This window comes from Globicephala melas, chromosome 14, assembly GCF_963455315.2.
Source record: "Globicephala melas chromosome 14, mGloMel1.2, whole genome shotgun sequence".
NCBI classification, from domain to species: Eukaryota; Metazoa; Chordata; class Mammalia; order Artiodactyla; family Delphinidae; genus Globicephala; species Globicephala melas.
Genome location: NC_083327.1, coordinates 54,640,619 through 54,660,039, shown reverse-complemented (window position 1 = coordinate 54,660,039; position 19,421 = coordinate 54,640,619). Strand labels below are relative to the sequence as shown.

Sequence of the window (19,421 nt, the reverse complement as noted above, 5' to 3'; positions counted from 1 at the left end):
TAAAAAGCTGTGTCTTAAAGAACAAAAATTCATTGTGTCAGTGACTATCCCAATAGTATTAGAGGAAAAAACTTGAAATAGTGAAACCATGGCAAAATTAGAAAAGTAATGAGAAGAATGAAAGATATATAATCAAGAGTATTCAATCCAGAACAACTACCTAACCTGGCATTTCTCAAGGAGAGTTATGTGGATCACTAATATATCGTGACATACTATTTTGTAATTTATTTATGAATGTTTCCCCAAGAGTTTTAGAATGAAAGAAATTTGGGAAATTCTGCATGTTATATTCCCCTCTTGTGAGTCACAGTGCATCTAAAGTTTCTGAGAAATCTTAAATTACTTGGAAATATGTAGATATTTTTTTATTGTGGTAAAATGCATATAACATCAAATTTACCATTTTAAAGTGTACAATTTAGTGTCATTACGTACATTCACAATGCGTTACAACCATCACCATGGGCTAGTTCCAGGTAATATCTTTGTAATCGTTAATTTGACCATGAAACAGTTTCCTTCTGGAATATCTTTTAATTTTGATGTTTCCAGAGAATATATATGTAAGTATTGATCCAATCCTTTCATTTTGAAAGTTAAAAATGCGATCTTGAGAGATTAAATGCCCTGCTCAAGATCACACATGTGGTTGGGAGATAGCCAGTATCTCATGCAGATTGCATTTCCAAGAAGTGGGCCTTTTCTATCTCACGCTATTTCCCCCTTTCCATCTATGTGGCCTGTCTGGATCTGACAATCCAGTAACCTACAGAAAATACATTAAGATTTTACCTAGAAGAATTCAAGATTAAAACAAATATCTCTAATCTTGAAAAAGGTACATTACTTTTAAATGCTACGTTTTACTTGTTTTATAACTCTCTCGCTGTGATTTTCTTATGAGAACTTTCTAATTCATAGAATTCTGTTCTCAGGTCTTTTTAAGATTGTGGCTGATAAAACTCCATACCTCACTATGGAAGAAATTACAAGAGCCATCCGTATTGGACCAAGTAGACTGGGGCATCCTTGCTTCTATCATCAGAAGGGTATAAAACTAGAGAATCTCATCATAAAGCAAGGTGAGCAAATCATGCTCAGCTCAGTCGAAGAGATCAATGGAGAAATAATGGTGAACTGTGGTGTGCTAAGGAATCATCAAAATCACTCATTTACTTTGCCTTTGTCACAAGAAGGAGAGTTCTATGAATGTGATGATGAACATATTTATACCCTAAAGGAAATTGTCCAATGGAAGATCCCCAAGAACAGAACACGAACTGTGAAACTTACAGACTTTTCAAATAAGTGGGACTTAACAAATCCATTCCCTAAAGGTTTTTATGGTGCTGTGATTCTCAAGCCTGTTTATGAAATTCAAGGTGTGATGAAATGTAAGTATCCCCTGAGAATGATGCTTTATGAACATGATTGTGGGGTTTGGGAAAGAGAAAAGCTTTAGTCTAAAGAATGGGACTCTGTCCCTAACTTGCCCATTAAGCCCACTGAGAGTCAGATTCTCATCTATAAATAAGCAAATCATGAAGACTCAAATTCAGTAATGTATGTAAGCAAATATTTTAAATTGTGTGGTGTTATCCAAATGTAAAATGCTGTAATTGTCAGGTACAGACAGATTAAAATATTTATTTTTATCACTGCCAGTTAAACAGGATCAGAAAAGAGCTACTTTTTAGAATAGAAAATTAATTGACTAGAAAGAAGCTTTCTTGTATGGAGGTGGTCAAAAAAGAGGTAAGACACATAAAGTTTCTTTATGTGTCCCTTACTCCTATTTTTGTGAGAGCCTTTTTTCTTTTTTTTTTTTTCAGCCATCCCTCATTGGTCATAAATCCTCCTATTAGCTTGGAGTCCTTCTGACTTAAGGGAAAATAATATGACAAATTAATTCACACATAAGTGTGGGTTTAAAAGGATTCTATTGAAATATAGTTGTTTTACAATATTATATTAGTTTCAGGTGTACAGCATAGTGATTCAATATTTTTATACATTATACTCCCTTTAGAATTATTACAAAAATGGCTATATTTCCCTGTGCTGTACAATATATCCTTGTTGCTTATCTATCTTATACATAGTACTTTGTATAACTTAATCCCATACCCCTATCCTGATCCTCCCCCTTTGCCTCTTCCCACATAAGTGTATTTTAATATGTAATCTTCATAAGATTTTTGCATTTTAAAATAAGAATAGCTGGAGAGAGCACTGTAATCCTAAAGAAATTAACACCTTGACTTTTTAAGATTATGGCACATAAGCATAACAAGTATGGAACAAAGAGTTCTGTATTTGCAATAAAAAGTCCTGGATTCTAACTCTGGTCAATAACTTAACAGGTGGTAGCTTTGGGTGAGCCATGTAAACTGCGTCTATACAAAGGGGATGATGATATCCCTTTTGTCTATGACTTGGAGTTGTTTTGAGAATGAAATAAGGTTCTATTAAGATACTATATGTAATACACCCGAGGAAAAAAAGCAATATGTAAAAATGTTTGGTCAAAGAGTACCCCTTGGATATCTCAAATTCTATTTATCTCTGCTCCCATTAATATTGTTGGTCACATGCAATTGTGAAAAACTTGACATGCCTTTTGAGTAGGTTTTAGAGCTATGTTAAATTTTGTTACATACATATATTTAACCAGAAATCAATTAATTCATTTGAGCAAAAGGTGTAGGTAAGGAATTCCACTCAAGTAGTGATTTTCTTTTTGTACTACAAAAAATTGAGGCCACAGCATGATTATTTTTTTAAGTTGACAAAATATTGAAGTTGCAGCAAAGTTTAGACCTCACATTAGTGTTTTGTCAGTTTTCCCAAAATGTACAATCAAAATTGATAACTGAGTTTTCCTAAATAATGGATAGCATTTTCTCATTTTAAATTTTGTTATTTTTCTAAAACCATTGGCATCTCCTATCATGCAGATGCAAATGAAGGCGAACCCAGAACCTAAGCACATGAACAAGATGGTTACAGCATTTAATGAATTTAGGTTAGAGATCACGAAGGCCTTCACTGAGGAAATTACATTTAAACTAAGATCTGAAGGGTGAATAGGAGATGGGCAGGCTGAGAGAGAGGGGTCAACATTGGAGGAAGCAGGAAAGCAGGAAAGCAGGTAAGCAAGAGACTGTGGTTCCAGTGCACCTGGTGTGAGAAAAGAGAGGAGAAGGCAGGCTGAGACAGATATCAAAACATGCAATGGGGTAGTGGAATCAGTCATGGAGGATCTTGAAATATATGTTAAGGGGTTAATATTTGTCCAAAGAGCAAATTAATAATGGTTTTTCAACTGGAGAAACAAGGTGGGAGAATTGTAGTGAGGCCACTGGTTCTGTGGCAGAGTACTGGGGGGTTAATACAATAGTGATAGGGACAGCTCTTCTTAATGGGTATTTCAGAAGTACAGCTAGCCAGATCTGAAGGTCTATTGGAAGGGGAAAGACGTTAACCTGATTCCCAGGCTTCTGACTTGATCTGCTGGTTGAATGGTGGTGCAGTTTATTACATATAAACATTGACAGAAGAGCAAGGGATATTAACAGAAGTGTTTAGATGGACTTAAATATGGTTTCATGTTAGCTAAGGTCCCAGAAGAAAGCCTTTAGATGAAGTAAAATCCTTCCCCAAATGTTTTAGTCCAATTTCCATTCTTTAATGATATTAAAATTGAATTTTGATTTTAATTATTTTGGACCTTTAATTTCTTAAGGATTATTTTAAACATTAGTTCTCATTGTATAGCAATTTCAGGACAGATACTGTATGAGACTGCTTTGCATGTATACTGACTACAGAATATTTCCTGAAAATAGAGGATGGGTGTCCAACACAAAAAGTCAAATTTAAAAAATTATTGTTGTTATAGGCATTTTTCTTCTAAATATAAATGTAAACTGTTTTTTAATCAATTGTGGTCTTGTTTTACATGATTCTTTCTTATATTGAAGATTCAAACTTGCCTTGAAGTCAAGGGCACGTTGCCTGCTAAGTTGTTTTCCAGTGACTTTGAGTGTCAGGCACAGTTCAAACTCCTCTTGACTTGAGTCCTTCTTTTCTAAAGTGACAAGAAAAAGAATAGGTCTGTCAGGGGTAGGAGATTTTAGAGAAACCTTAGGGGGAAAAGCAAGATGGAAAAGACTGAGAACTGTAGGAAGCTATGAAATACTGATTTGTGGAAAAGAGAACATAGCAAGTAAATAGAGAAAAGAGGAAATATAAGATATTCTACTCCTAGTACTAGTTTTTAATGTTACTAATGGGAAAATTTAGACTTTGTAAAAAAGAAATGTAGCACAAAGTGTTTAAATGGAATATTTGTTTCTGGGAACTCTTGGTCACAGGCCAACCCCCTCTAACCCTTACCCTACATTTAATGATTTTTTTAAAACTAACTCTCTTTGGAAAAGAGGTATAAATAACCATCCAAGACCTCTAACTACTGGTTTCATATAAGTCATTAGCAAACTCTGTTTGTGTCTTTAACAGGAAGATAAAATTCATATTAGTTTAACAAATGGAATGCATAATATTTGCAAATGAAAAATGGAGCCAGCCGTTTAAAGCAGCTTCAAAAAAATCTTGATTTTAAAACTTTTTAATGGAGTTATGTTCTGGTGTATTGATTGATAAGTAGTTCTTTACTTGTGGAAATTTTAAGAGTTGGAAAGTTACGTTTTGCTTTAGGAGAAAAACTTAATGCCATCCAAATTTGGGAAAAAGTTTCTGCTCAAGTATATGACATAATTCATTTATAAACAGAGGGCTGAAATCACACAAGCAGAATGATGATATCAGAAAGGCAGTATCTGAATATTGTATAATAGGTGACAAATGAATAGAAGAAAAGAATACATTGATCTTTTAGTGTTCTGAGACTTTGTCTTTCTCTCATGTATTTTCAAAAATAATTTCCATTTTTATCAAAGTGAAAAGTGTCAAAAAGTAGTAAAAAGACAAAGTTACCAACAAACCTTGTGCCCTTGACCATTCCCAAATTTCCCCCACATTCTGCTACTCTGAGGTAACTCCTTTAAATATTTCACTCCTGCTTTCTTATATATCCATTCACATTTCCAATAATATACGGATACTGCTATTTTTCAAGTGATCAGTTTTAGACAGCAACTACTGACTTCCATGTGTGGTGATGAAGATTTAATGGTCTTATATTCCTACTTCCTCTTCCCTTTCCCCATTCTCTCAGTATATGATAAGTTATGGTTAAGCATTTGCAGTTTATTGTGACAGTTCATTGCTGAATCAAGTGGTAGATAATGACCATAATTCCATTTTTGTATAGCTTTATTTTTCTGTAATAATGACCTTACTATTTCATTTCTTAGTTTTCTTCAATCCTCTCCTAAGTCTTGAAGTATTTTCTAACATCTTTGTAAAAGAAAACAAAAAAAGCCATTCATTGCAATTTTCCAGAGCCCAAACTGTCAGGGATCTACCTCTTCTGTTATTTTTTTTATCCTGAAGTATTCCTCCTGGAACCCTCCAACCTCATGCTCCAGTCTGTATTGGTGGCTCTCTAGAACTAATACATAGGTGCTTATCTTAGCTTGGGATACTATTATAAAAATACAATAAACTGGGTGGCTTATAAGCAACAGAAATTTATTTCTTACAGTTCTAGAGGCTGGAAGTCTGAGATTAGGGTGCCAGCACTGTGGAATTCTGGTGAGGAAACTCTTCCAGGTTGCAGATTGCGGACTTACAGTATCCTTATCCTTACAGTATCCTTACACAGAGAGCAGAGAGGGGAAGCAAAGCCTCTGGTGACTTTTATAAGGCCTCTGATCTCACTGATGAGGGCTCCATCCTCATGACCTCATCTAATTCTTACCACCTCCCAAAGATGCCACCTCCTGACCCCCTCACATTATGAAGTTGAGTTTCAACATATGAATATTAGGGGACACAAACATTTAGTCCATTACAGTGTTGTCCTGGGGCTTCGATTTAACGCCATCCTGGTGGTTACTCTTTGACTTGCTTCTGTGTTTACTAGCAATTTCTGGACTCAAATAACTTATTGTTTCCAATATTGCCTTTGAGAGATTACATGGTATTCAGAAGTTTCACAGTAATGTGCTTTGTGGTAGGTCTGTTCTTTCATTGTGAGGAAAGTTTTCAGGTTGGAAATTCAGGTCCTTCATTTCTAGGATAAATTCTTTGATAATTGCCTTTCAACTGTTTTTTCTCTTCTCTCCTTCTGTAACTTCTAATCTCATGTTGAAGCCCCCATACTAATGTAGAACTATTTTCTTTATTTTATGTCTCTTTGTCTTTGGTTTACCTTCAGGGAAAATTTCTTAACTACGTTTCCAACTGTTTTAATGAATTTTTAATTTCAGCTATCATATTTTTAATTTCTAAGAGTTATTTCTTATACCATTTTTTAACTGTTAACATGTTCTTGTTATAAGGACTCAATATCTTATCTCTCTGAGAATATACTACTATTTCTTAAAGTTTTCTACTGTTCCTTACATTTTATCTGCCTCTTTTGGCCTTTTTTAAAGTTTTAGTCTGTCATTCTTGTTAAATGTTTTCCTCAAATTCTTGGTGGTTATTTCCCATTTGTTCATATTTACGTGTTAGACACATTTTTAATTTAATTTACAAGTGAGCCCCTATTGATATACAAGCTCTTTGTTTTATGAATTTTAGGTTTCATTTTGTTGGCTTTTTCATTGGAGAATTCCCCAAATTCAGATCCTGTGAGTCTTTCCTCCAGGACTTGTTCAATTTCATCTGAAAAGAATCTTCTTGATACCTCCTGGGGGTTATGAAACTCTTGTAACTGAGTGGAGAAGTTGCTGAGGCTTTCACTGTTCCCCCATAGATTTAGAGTTCCCTTCTTTGCTTTCAGTTCCATGCTTCTCCCCTGCTCACCTATGCCTACTTTCCAGATTCTATGACCCTATACTGTTTCCTGCAGAGAGAGAGGTGGAAGGGGCTCTCACCTGTCTTCCCCAAATTAAAGCTGAAGACCTGGGTTTAACCATGCTTCAAACATTCACATAATCCCTTGTTTGTCCTCTACCTTCTCCTCCACCTTCAGAGGGGCTTTATGCCTCCAATTCGAAAACTTTTGGGGAGTTGTGTGGGGCAAAAAAGGCTGACTTTTCACTGGACTCAAACTCCTTAGGCACATAGGCTTTCCTTTTTCTATTCTACCGAATCATTGACCGTTCTTCCATCTGAGTTCAGTCTTTATCTAGTTTAAGGATTGCAGACATCTTTTAGATTCATTGAAACTTTTTCTTTCTTTTTCTCCTTTTTACCCTATGGCAAATTTGAGGGAAGAAAGAGTTGAAAAGCAACATATTTTACCCATAAACCTCACTACTTACTTAAATTGGTCCTAGGCCAGAGTTTTTCCTGGACCTAGTATAACCCTGAAAGGACTGGTTGCTAATATTACTAAGTGATAAGTGTAATTTATAAACTTAATTTTTTTAACACAACATAATTTTTAGTAATTTATGGAAGCATCTGAGTCAATTTCTTATGTATTTCTTTTTATCTTCTCAATGCTTGAGATAAAGTAAATGTTCATTATTCAATAAATTAAATACATGAATGAATGAATGAAACAACTAAAATAATTGCTTCTGTCTATATATGTTGTACAGTACAAAGTTCCTATTTAGGTATCAAGAAGGTTTTCTCACCCACCATATCCAGATTTGATTTGTTACAATGACATATTTATGAACTTAATAGCTAAGGAGAATGAATATTCACTTTTTGGCACCAAAATTGATATCACTTATATTTATATAATGGGTTCAATTTTTATTAGTGATGTTTTTCCTAATGTTTCCCTGAAAGTACTGTGACATAACATGATCTTTAGAACCCGTGGATGCTCTAGCCAGCTTCCATTTCATTTTCTTCCTTTAGGCAGAAATCTTACTGCTAATAAAAACGTCAAACAGCAAGCAAAGTACAGTTTTTACTATATATGTGTGTATATATATGTATATACATATATTTATTTATTTATTCTTAAACTACCAATAATTAACGATTGATCATTCAGGGTTCTCCAGAGAAAAAGTATATAATATTATATAAATTGATATTATATATAATTGTATTATATTATCTATACATGATTATATATTAATTAGTTATTTAATTAATTTTAAGGTCTTGGCTAATGTAATTATGGGGGCTAATAAGTTCTACATCTATAGGACTAGCTGACAAGCTGGAAACTCAGGCAGAAGTTTATGCTGCAGTCTTGAGGCAGAATTTCTTCTTCTCTGGGAAACTTCTGTTTTTGCTCTTTAGACCTTCAGCTGATTGGATGAGGCTTATCCACATATTGAGTATAACATCCTTTACTTAAAGTCAGGTTATTTGGATGGTAACCACGTCTACAAGATACCTTCATGGCAACACCTAGATCAGTGTTTGATTAAATAGCTGGCTACAACAGGCCAGTCAAGTTGACACATCAATGAAGAAAACATGTTAGTTGTATCATTCAGTATAAGAAAATGGCTCTTCACTTTTGTTAGCTTTTATAAACTAAATGAAAATGTAAAAGACAGAGTAGTGTTACAAATAAAGCCATATCAAATGCAAGGCTGTTCAAGGAAAGTCCTGATGATTTTTTTTCTGCTACAAATGTTGGAGAGTGATCCAAAAGGAACTTTATCTATTTATAAATACAAACAGAAGTAGAACCAGAGGAGGACCACCCAACAAAATGGAAATTCACTGTATAGCTTCTCTTAAGTTGAAATGAAACTGAATAAATGGAAAAAAATTAATTCACAGAATATTTGTAAAGAAAATTGAGACCAAATAGATGAACTATAAAGCAAATTTTAATTTAAAAGTCTGGAATGAGGCAAGTTCAGAAATTATTAGTGCATTGAATAATCATTGTATAATGAAGAGTATGATGTGATGCAAAAATGTAAACAAAACAATTCACAGAATAAATGAGAGCTGGAGACAAAATTTATGAAAGCACTTTAGAGAAAAATAACTATAGTCTTGGAAAGTAAATTAAAAAATCAAACTTAGAAAGTGAAAATTTGCAAAAAATACATGAATTGTTTAATAATAATAATATAGGAGAAACTAGAAATTGAGAAAAACTGCAGGCTAGAATTTACAAAATTTGTTAAGAAAAAAATATGTAGAAACAACCATCTTGCTTCAAGACTTGAATAAGATTGTCTCAGTAGATTTCCTACCATGTACTGCTAATTCAGGCCTAATTGCAAAGGATAGGTCCTTGAATGCTGAGTTGAGACAAAGAGTATTCCAGAATTGAGTATTAGCTCTTCAAGGAAACATGCATTGCCTAACATTAACCAAGCTTAAATGTATACCTTTATTTTCTCTTTAAAGATAATTTTTAGTGGGGTCCCCCAAATTCACACTTGGCTAAAAGAGTTGTTGCATTGGGAAATGCAGAAAAGCATCACATTATGATTAACATTAACCCTAACTGTACAGGGACTTTCCCTGAAAGAATAGGCAGAAAGACAATGTTTAATGAAATGACTCAGAAGCAGAGAGAAGAAAGCAATGCTACCTTTTTAGAGAAGATGGAATGGAAATCTTTTTCACAAGAGCTCCCTTTGGAAAAACAGAAAACTTACCCAAACCAGAACAATTCATGTTTACCCAGGAAGAAAATTTGGGAAGTGTAAACTAATGTTGCATGAATATATGCTGTTTTTACTTTAGATTAGTTTGAAACTGAAAAACTTGTAATAAACACCATCAGGAATGTCTCTCATTCTCCGAGTTGCTGTCTTCTTATCTCTTTATCAATTTGAAGTCAAGATAACTTTTTTTGGGAAATTTTCTAATTTAGCTCATTTTCTATAACCATTTTCATTTCTGGTGGTGGGAGGGAGGATTACTTGTAAGATAAAAATGCTTGTTTAATAATGTATAATACACACACACACACACACACACACACACACACCCTCACACTGGATATACCAAAATGTAAGCAGTGGTAGTCTAAAGATGATAAAGATTGTAATGTTTTATCTCCCCTCTTATTTTTAAAAAATATTTTTATATAATTAACTTCTTTATAAGAAAACAAAAAATGTTGATTTATCTTTCTTTTAGACACATACTTAGATATAATGAAATTTGCCATAAAAATTAATTAAGCCTGTTTCAGTTTGAAAACTTAAGTATGTCATTTCCAAATTCTAGGTAACTTTTTAATTTTTGAAAAATTTATTTTATTTTTTTTTATACAGCAGGTCCTTATTAGTCACCAGTTTTATACACATCAGTGTATACATGTCAACCCCAATCGCCCAATTCATCACACCACCACCACCACCACCCCGCCGCATTTCCCCCTTGGGGTCCATTCGTTTGTTCTCTACATCTGTGTCTCAATTTCTGCTCTGCAGACCAGTTCATCTGTACCATTTTTCTAGGTTCCACATATATGCGTTAATATACGATATTTGTTTTTCTCTTTCTGGCTTACTTCACTCTGTATGACAGTCTCTAGATCCATCCACGTCTCAACAAATGACCCAATTTCATTCCTCTTTATGGCTGAGTAATATTCCATTGTATATATGTACTACATTTTCTTTATCCATTCATCCGTTGATGGGCATTTAGGTTGCTTCCATGACCTGGCTATTGTAAAGAGTGCTGCAGTGAACATTGGGGGGCATGTGTGTTTTTGAATTATGGTTTTCTCAGGATATATGCCCGGTAGTGGGATTGCTGGATCATATAGTAATTCTATTTTTAGTTTTTTAAGGAACCTCTGTACTGTTCTCCATAGTGGCTGTATCAATTTACATTCCCACCAACAGTGCAAGAGGGTTCCCTTTTCTCCACACCCTCTCCAGCATTTGTTGTTTGTAGATTTTCTGATGATGCCCATTCGAACTGGTGTGAGGTGATACCTCATTGTAGTTTTGATTTGCATTTCTCTAATAATTAGTGATGTTGAGCAGCTTTTCATGTGCTTCTTGGCCATCTGTATGTCTTCTCTGGAGAAATGTCTATTTAGGTTTTCTGCCCACTTTTGGATTGGGTTGGTTTTTTTTAATATTGAGCTGCATGAGCTGTTTATATATTTTGGAGATTAATCCTTTGTCTGTTGATTCATTTGCAAATATTTTCTCCCATTCTGAGGGTTATCTTTTCGTCTTGTTTATGGTTTCATTTGCTGTGCAAAAGCTTTTAAGTTTCATTAGGTCCCGTTTGTTTATTTTTATTTCCATTACTCTAGGAGGTGGATCAAAAAAGATCTTGCTGTGATTTATGTCAAAGAGTGTTTTTCCTATGTTTTCCTCTAAGAGTTTTATAGTGTCTGGTCTTACATTTAGGTCTCTAATCCATTTTGAGTTAATTTTTGTGTATAGTGTTAGGGAGTGTTCTAATTCCATTCTTTTACATGTAGCTGTCCAGTTTTCCCAGAAACACTTATTGAAGAGACTGTCTTTTCTCCATTGTATATCCTTGCCTCCTTTGTCATATATTAGTTGACCATAGGTGCGTGGGTTTATCTCTGGGCTTTCTATCTTGTTCCATTGATCTATGTTTCTCCTTTTGTGCCAGTACCATATTGTCTAGATTACTGTAGCTTTGTAGTATAGTCTGAAGTAAGGGAGTCTGATTCCTCCAGCTCCGTTTTTTTCCCTCAAGACTGCTGTAGCTATTCGGAGTCTTTTGTGTCTCCATAAAAATTTTAAGATTTTTTTGTTCTAGTTGCGTAAAAAATGCCATTGGTAATTTGATAGGGATTGCATTGAATCTGTAGATTGCTTTGGGTAGTATAGTCATTTTCACAATATTGATTCTTCCAATCCAAGAACATGGTATATCTCTCCATCTGTTGGTATCATCTTTAATTTCTTTCATCAGTGTCTTATAGTTTTCTGCATACAGGTCTTTTGTCTCCCTAGGTAGGTTTATTCCTCGGTATTTTATTCTTTTTGTTACAATGGTAAATGAGAGTGTTTCCTTAATTTCTCTTTCAGATTTTTCATCATTAGTGTATAGGGATGCAAGAGATTTCTGTGCATTAATTTTGTATCCTGCAACTTTACCAAATTCATTGATTAGCTCTAGTAGTTTTCTGGTGGCATCTTTAGGATTCTCAATGTACAGTATCATGTCATCTGCAAACAGTGACAGCTTTACTTCTTCTTTTCCAATTTGTATTCCTTTTATTTCTTTTTCTTCTCTGATTGCCGTGGCTAGGACTTCCAAAACTACGTTGAATAACAGTGGTGAGAGTGGACATCCTTGTTTTTTTCCTGATCTTAGTCGAAATGCTTTCAGCTTTTCACCATTGAGAATGATGTTTGCTGTGGGTTTGTCATATATGGCCTTCATTATGTTGAGTAGGTTCCCTCTATGCCCACTTTCTGGGAGTTTCTATCATAAATGGGTGTTGAATTTTGTCAAAAGCTTTTTCTGCATCTATTGAGATGATCATATGGCTTTTATACTTCAATTTGTTGATATGGTTTATCGCATTGATTGATTTATGTATATTGAAGAATCCTTGCATCCCTGGGATAAATCCCACTTGATTATGGTGTATGATCCTTTTAATATGTTGTTGGATTCTGTTTACTAGTATTTTGTTGAGGATTTTTGCATCTATATTCATCAGTGATATTGGTCTGTAATTTTCTTTTTTTGTAGTATCTTTGTCTGGTTTTGGTATCAGGGTGATGGTGGCTTCATAGAATGAGTTTGGGAGTATTCCTTCCTCTGCAATTTTTTAGAAGAGTTTGAGAAGGATGAGTCTTAGCTCTTCTCTAAATGTTTGATAGAATTCACCTGTGAAGCCATCTGGTCCTGGACTTTTGTTTGTTGGAAGATTTTTTTTTTTTTTGCGGTACGCAGGCCTCTCACTGTTGTGGCCTCTCCCGTTGCGGAGCACAGGCTCCGGATGCACAGGCTCAGCGTCCATGGCTCACGGGCCCAGCCGCTCCGCGGCATGCAGGGTCTTCCTGGACCAGGGCACGTACCCGTGTCCCCTGTATCGGCAGGTGGACTCTCAACCACTGCGCCACCAGGGAAGCCCGAAACAGGTTTTTTGAAAACCTGATTAACAGCAAGGAGGTCATGGAGGGAGCAGTAAATTAGAATGAGGCAACCCAGTGGCAGATGAGATCAACGTGGTACCTAGGACCTCGGTAAGGGCTTTCACTTTTACTGAAGTGAAAAGGACTGCCACTGTGGGGCTATGAACAGGAGAAAGATATGATCAATTTAACATTTAAAAAGACTGTCTGGCTTCCCTGGAAAGATTTGACTGTAAGAAGACTCTTTAGGAAGCCACTGCAATAAACCAGGCAAGAAATAATGTAGCTTAGATCAGAGTAGTTCTGAGGTAATGGATGTTGAGTGTTAGGAAAACAGAGAGAGAAGCTATGGATGTCTCAGATTTCTGCACCAAACAAGGAGAATGAGCAACAGATAGATTAGGTTTGGGTTGAGAAGATCAGAATTTCAGTTTAAGCATGTTAACTTTGAGACGTCTATTAGATAGCCAAGTGGAGATCTTAAATAGTTATCTGGAGTGCAGAATTATTTAGCTGGAGATACATGTTGGGGAGTCATCAGCATACAGATGGTACTTAAAAACATGAGACTGTGTAAGATCATGTGGGTGTGAGTGTGGACAGAGAAAGGAGGAGAACGAAGAAACATTAAAAGGTGTGTGTGGGGGGGAGTGGGTGGTATGTAGAGGAGAAGAAACCAGAAAAAAAGTTGAGAAGAATTATAAGATAAGAAGGAAATAAGTGAGGTAACTCTAGCAAAGAGTCTAATGTACTCTGTCAAATGCTGCTGATATATCAAGTAGGATGAGATAGGCTAGCACATCTTCAGTGAATTTGGTATAGAAGTACTGAAGATAGGTCAGGAATTGGGTACATAAAAATTTAACAGAAGTTAGATAGCCTGGCCCGGAGGCTTTCTCTGGCAATAAAGTTGTCCTAAGTTATTAAGACAATTCTTTCCCCACCGTACCCATTGTACCGAAATACAGACTGGGATCTAGCTTGCATTAGGGTCCCTATGGTCAATTTAAAGCCCTCAGAAAGTCCTTAATGGCATCTATTCTACCAGTGTCAAGTTGTTCCCTCAACTTGAGAAATGTTCTGAGTCTATGAACCCGTCTAGTCCTAGCTCTACAATTCTTAAACACCGTTCCTTTTGATTCAAATAAGTGTGATTTTAAAGTTTCTAAAATTACCTTGGGGTTCAGGGAAACCTGTGGCAACAATCTCAAAGGTTTGGGTTTGCTAAACTTTATAAAATGAACTGGTAAAGGTTTTTTTTTTAGCGTTCCCCCTCCGTTCTTTTTTTAATGGAGAATCTTTATAATTTTTATTGAACTTCAGCCTATAGGCAACCGTCGGTTTTTTTCTTTTCTCTATTTTATGTTCAAGAGAATAAAATAATGCAATTTCATACTGTGTTTTTGGGAACTCTGTTACACAGCATGTGCAAGTAATATGACACAAATTATAGTTTTCAGAGGCTGCATAAACAGTAATATAAAATGTAATAATATAGGTAATGTTTTGTAAGAGAAACATTCTGTCTTCTAAATCTTCCAAATTATTAATTTTCAAAAGCATACAGGGAAGAAAGAATATTGACAGACGGGTGGCTAGATGTACTGGGAAACGATGGTAGATTGTGAAAAGGCTATAAAACATTAAGTGTTAGGAAAATGTCAAGAAAATATAAACCATTATAAAATCCTGTTGATATTAACATATAACTTTATTTTTAAATGCAAGACCATTTATAAGGATACTATGTGGGACAGTATATGGAGAGCAGAGGATTTCAGGACAATATTTTAAGTGTCTCTGTAGTCTCAAAGAAAGACTTCTGAGACAGTGGGCTCTTGGAAAGAATACAGAGATTCATTAGTCCCCAGGGACACATTAGGCAAAGAATACATTGGTAAGCACTCTACCAGCAAATCTAGGGCTCCTGAGTGGCTCCTTTGACTGTAACCCATCCTATGCCACTCCTTTTCTAACTAGATGTTAATATAGCACCAGCAGAGAAAGAAATAGTTTTCACATTGGAAAAAGACTGCATTTTGATATCCATTTCCATATATTAATCTTGAGTACTTTATATCCCAAGATTTTGCAATACGGTTATATCCCACAGGATAGAATTTGTATATAGAATGTGTCTTGGGCCTTATGCAGGAAGAGTCTTACTTGGAGTACCCAAACTTTCTTCTAAGATAATTTTATGTACAATATCTGGACCTCAAAAGCATGACCTAAAATGATATAATAAATTTTCTGGAAAAACACACACATATACATTTAAACACGTGCACATATATTCATGTATGTTATGTGTGATAAAACTACAAAGAAAAGCAAGGGAATGGTTAACACCAAAATCAGGAGAATGATTACTCTTAGGTTGCAGTGAGGAGGATGTGATTTTGGTGAGGTTTGTGGGGCTCCAAGATACTGGTTAATGTCTATTTCTAAAATCAGGCAGATTTATGGGTATTGTTTTTATTTACCATCTATTTCATTTTTAAATTTAAAAAAGGAAAGTCATACATAAGAAATGTTATATCATGAGCATCTGAGATTTTTTTTAATGAAATTTATTTATGGTACCCCTGGAGTGATTTTAATACTACTTCAGAGCAACATTTTGATACACAAAATGTCTTTTTGTTTTCCAGTTAGAAAGGATATAGTCCGTATCCTCCCCAGTCTAGATGTTGAAGTCAAAGACATTACAGACAGTTATGATTCCAACTGGTTTCTTCAGCTGTTATCTACACAAGATCTTTTTGAAATGACCAGTAAAGAGTTCCCCGTAGTGGCTGAAGTCATAGAAGCGCCCCAAGGAAACCAGCTACCCAGAAACGTTTTACAACCTGGGAAAACCATTGTGATCCACAAAAAGTGCCAGGCATCAAGGATCTTAGCTTCAGAAATTAGAAGCAATTTTCCTAAAAGACACTTCTTGATTCCCCCTAGCTATAAAGGCAAATTCAAGCGGCGACCTCGGGAGTTCCCAACCCCCTATGACCTTGGGATAGCAAAGAGTGAAAAGGAGCCTCTCCACGTGGTGGCCACCAAAGCCTTTCATTCCCCCCATGACGAGCTGTCATCTGTATCTGCCGGGGACCAGTTTCTAGTGCAACACTCACAGACGACGGAAGTCCTCTGTGAAGGGATCAAAAAAGTGGTGAACGTTCTGGCTTGTGAAAAAATCCTCAAAAAATCCTATGAGGCAGCACTGCTCCCTTTGTACATGGAAGGAGATTTTGTAGAAGTGATTCATGATAAGAAGCAGTACCAGATTTCTGAGCTCTGTGCACAGTTCCACTTGCCCTTCAATGTGAAGGTTTCTGTGAGAGATCTTTTCACTGAAGAAGACATTTTGGCCGCTACACCAGGATTACGGCTGGAGGAAGCTATCACAGACTCTTATCTACTCATAAGTGACTTTGCCAACCCCAAGGAGTGCTGGGAAATTCCTGCTGGCCGCGTGAATATGACTGTTCAGTTAGTTAATAATTTGTCTGGGGATCCAGGATCATTTCTAGTCAAGACTCTGGTTGAAGAGATCCCTGAAGAACAGTATTATATGATGCGGAGATATGAAAACTCTTTCTCGTACCCCCCACCTCGCCCTCCCAAACATCCCTCCGTGGAGGAAACAAAGTTAAGCCTGCTCAACTTAGCAGAAGAAAAGACAGTGGGTCTGCCCAAGTCTCCCAAGGTAAGGCTATGATTTTGCAGTTTTTCCCCTTGGGTGTTTTTCTGGGGGCAAGTTATTTCAAGTCTCTTCTGAGTCTGGTTTTTGCTTACTTTTCTTCCTTTCATGCCATGTTTGAAATGAGCCTTTCTGGTGCACAGTAGATGATTGAACATCAACAGAGCCTAAGCTGTTACAGCGTTTTGTATTTTGATGCTTAACCAGTAGATGTGACAAGAAGTTTAGGAATTAGAACTAGCAGGGATGACACATGATTACAAACTGCTGTTTCAGTGTGTTTTGGTAATTAGGAATGGCTTATAAGGTGCCTCAGAAGCAAACCTCTTTTGTTTTGGAAGTGCTGTTCACTTTTTTCTAGGTAGAGTTGTTTTAATACTTCATCCAGGAAACAAGCACACAATCAACTCCCTTCTTCTGGGGGCGGGGGTACCAGGAGCATGCATCTATAACACATGTCTTCATTTCGTTTTATGTGTGGAAAGATGTAAAAATATCTTGGCAGAACTGTGTGAGAACATGGGCATCTGCCCACATTCTGCCTGTCTGAGAACTGTCATCTTTAACAGTTCTATTGAAAAACAAAATCAATAAAATTGCAGGCAGTATGAGATCATCGCAGAATCCACAACTCCATAACCACTCTAAAGATGGGAGGGGAGGCGTTTCAGCTTCATTTCTGCTTAAAGTTTTTGCCTCTTGAAAACTCCCTGCTGAGTGCCTGGAAAGCACTTGCCCTTACACCACGGAGCTTAAGTAGTTTATCTGGCAGGCAGTGGTTCTCTGGTGTGTGGAAATAGTGCATTCTGCCCTGGCAGATGTTGTGCGAGCAGCTTGGGGAAACAAAGCAATTAGTAAAACAAAGAGAGATGCTGTGTTTACTCTCTATACTCAGGAATGATAGCAGCCTCAGGCTTCAAGGATGTGGGTATGGAAATACATTTAATTCTACATTTCAAAGATTGAATTCTGATTGTATGCTGGGGAAATCCAGTAAACATCTTCAAACTCAATCTCAGGAAAAGATAAAACCAGCAGAAATTTCCTTTCCAGAAAAATCAATTTTGAAGGAGTCATTTTGAAACTAAACTAAACAACTGTTTCCAAATAATGTTGATTAACAGGCTGCTATTAATATGCAGAGTGCCTGACTTCTCCTGTTTAATATATTTTTATTACTGAATTGAATGATGTGAGAGATGGAGTGCTGTTGTCATTTTTAGTGGGAAGCAGAATAATGTCCCATCCCTCTACCCCCATCCTCTCACCCCCACCCAAGGTGTCTATACCTAAGCCTCTAGAACTGTGAATATGCTACATTGGTTAGTAAAAGAGACTTTGCACATGTACTTAAAATTAAGGACCTTGAGATGAGATTATCCTGGTTTATTCAGGTAGGTCCAAGTTAATCACAAGAGTCCTTAAAATATCTTTCTCACTTAAGGTCAGGGTCAGAGAAAGATGTGACTACAGAAGAATTTTAAAGAGATGCAGCATTGCTACCTTTGAAGATGGAGGAAAGGATCATTGAGCCAAGGAATGAAGATGGTCTCTAGTAGCTAGAAAGACAAGGAAGCTTTCTTCCCTAGAGCCTCCAGAAAGGAGCACAGCTCTGCTAACACCTTACTTTTAGTCAATGAGACTCCTGTTGAATTTCTGACTTATAAAACTCCAAGACAATAAATTCATATTGTTTAAGGCACCAAGTTTATGTTACAGCAACAGTAGAAAGCTAACATAGGACATAAAATTGGGAGGGAGGAATAAATAAAAACTTTAGATAGAAAAATCTGTATTTAAGTTAGGACTTGTTTTGCCGGCAAAGTGGCTCTTTTTCCCTTTTTCCTTTCAATGAAAGTAGTAGCTCAGGTACCCTTGGAGAACCTCAGGGTATACAGCTAGGCTTCAGGGACAACTGGAAACAGGATCTAGAACACAGACAGAGTGGGTCTTCCTTTTCATCACACATTGGACATTACTTCTGACAGTTCCTGCATCTTGTAGTTTCATCACTAGAGAAGAACATAATCTCTTTGTTTAGTTCCAATTTTTAAAAAGGGAAGGACTTTGGATCACATGCCCATCTCTTGGTTCAATCAATTCATTGGCTGCCCCAGCTACAGCCAGGATTGGTGGGGAAGGGAATAAGGACTAGTTGTCTCAAATAATAGAAATATGTCTCAAATAACAGTATGTGAAGGTCTGGAGATATAAAAAAGTAGATGCCTATTACAATCAGAAAGGAATAAATCAAAAATCCTAAACTTCTAAGAAACCATTTGTAGAAAACAATAAATTTAATAAATTTAAAATGCCCTTTGAAAGAATGTCAAATGAAAATGATCTACGCGTTTTATTAGAGAAACTCACAAAACAGCAACGTTTCATCTAGGTTACTGCTTGGAAAAACCTTCAGTCCTCCTCCTATGTTTCTCCTTTACTCTCACACTACTGCCACACTCACAACACCTCCGACACCAGATGCATGGAAATTTTCCCTCAGCAAGCGATTCTTTGACACCAGTTGGGTGTCCTGCAGTTACTTAACTCAATTCAGACGCTATCTACCTGGAGATAACATCAGATCCCACAGGTTAAGAGCTCAGTCCCACAGG

The 19,421-nt window shown here is 36.2% G+C and overlaps 1 protein-coding gene across 1 annotated transcript in view; it reads left to right on the top strand.

Moving 5' to 3' along the window:
• THEMIS (thymocyte selection associated) overlaps positions 1-19,421 on the top strand; it is a 157,719-nt gene that overhangs the window by 55,864 nt on the left and 82,434 nt on the right. The window contains exons 3-4 of the mRNA XM_030853500.2: positions 939-1,397; positions 15,764-16,812. Of these exons, the coding sequence (XP_030709360.1) occupies positions 939-1,397; positions 15,764-16,812 (1,508 nt within the window). The remainder of the gene's footprint in view (positions 1-938; positions 1,398-15,763; positions 16,813-19,421) is intronic.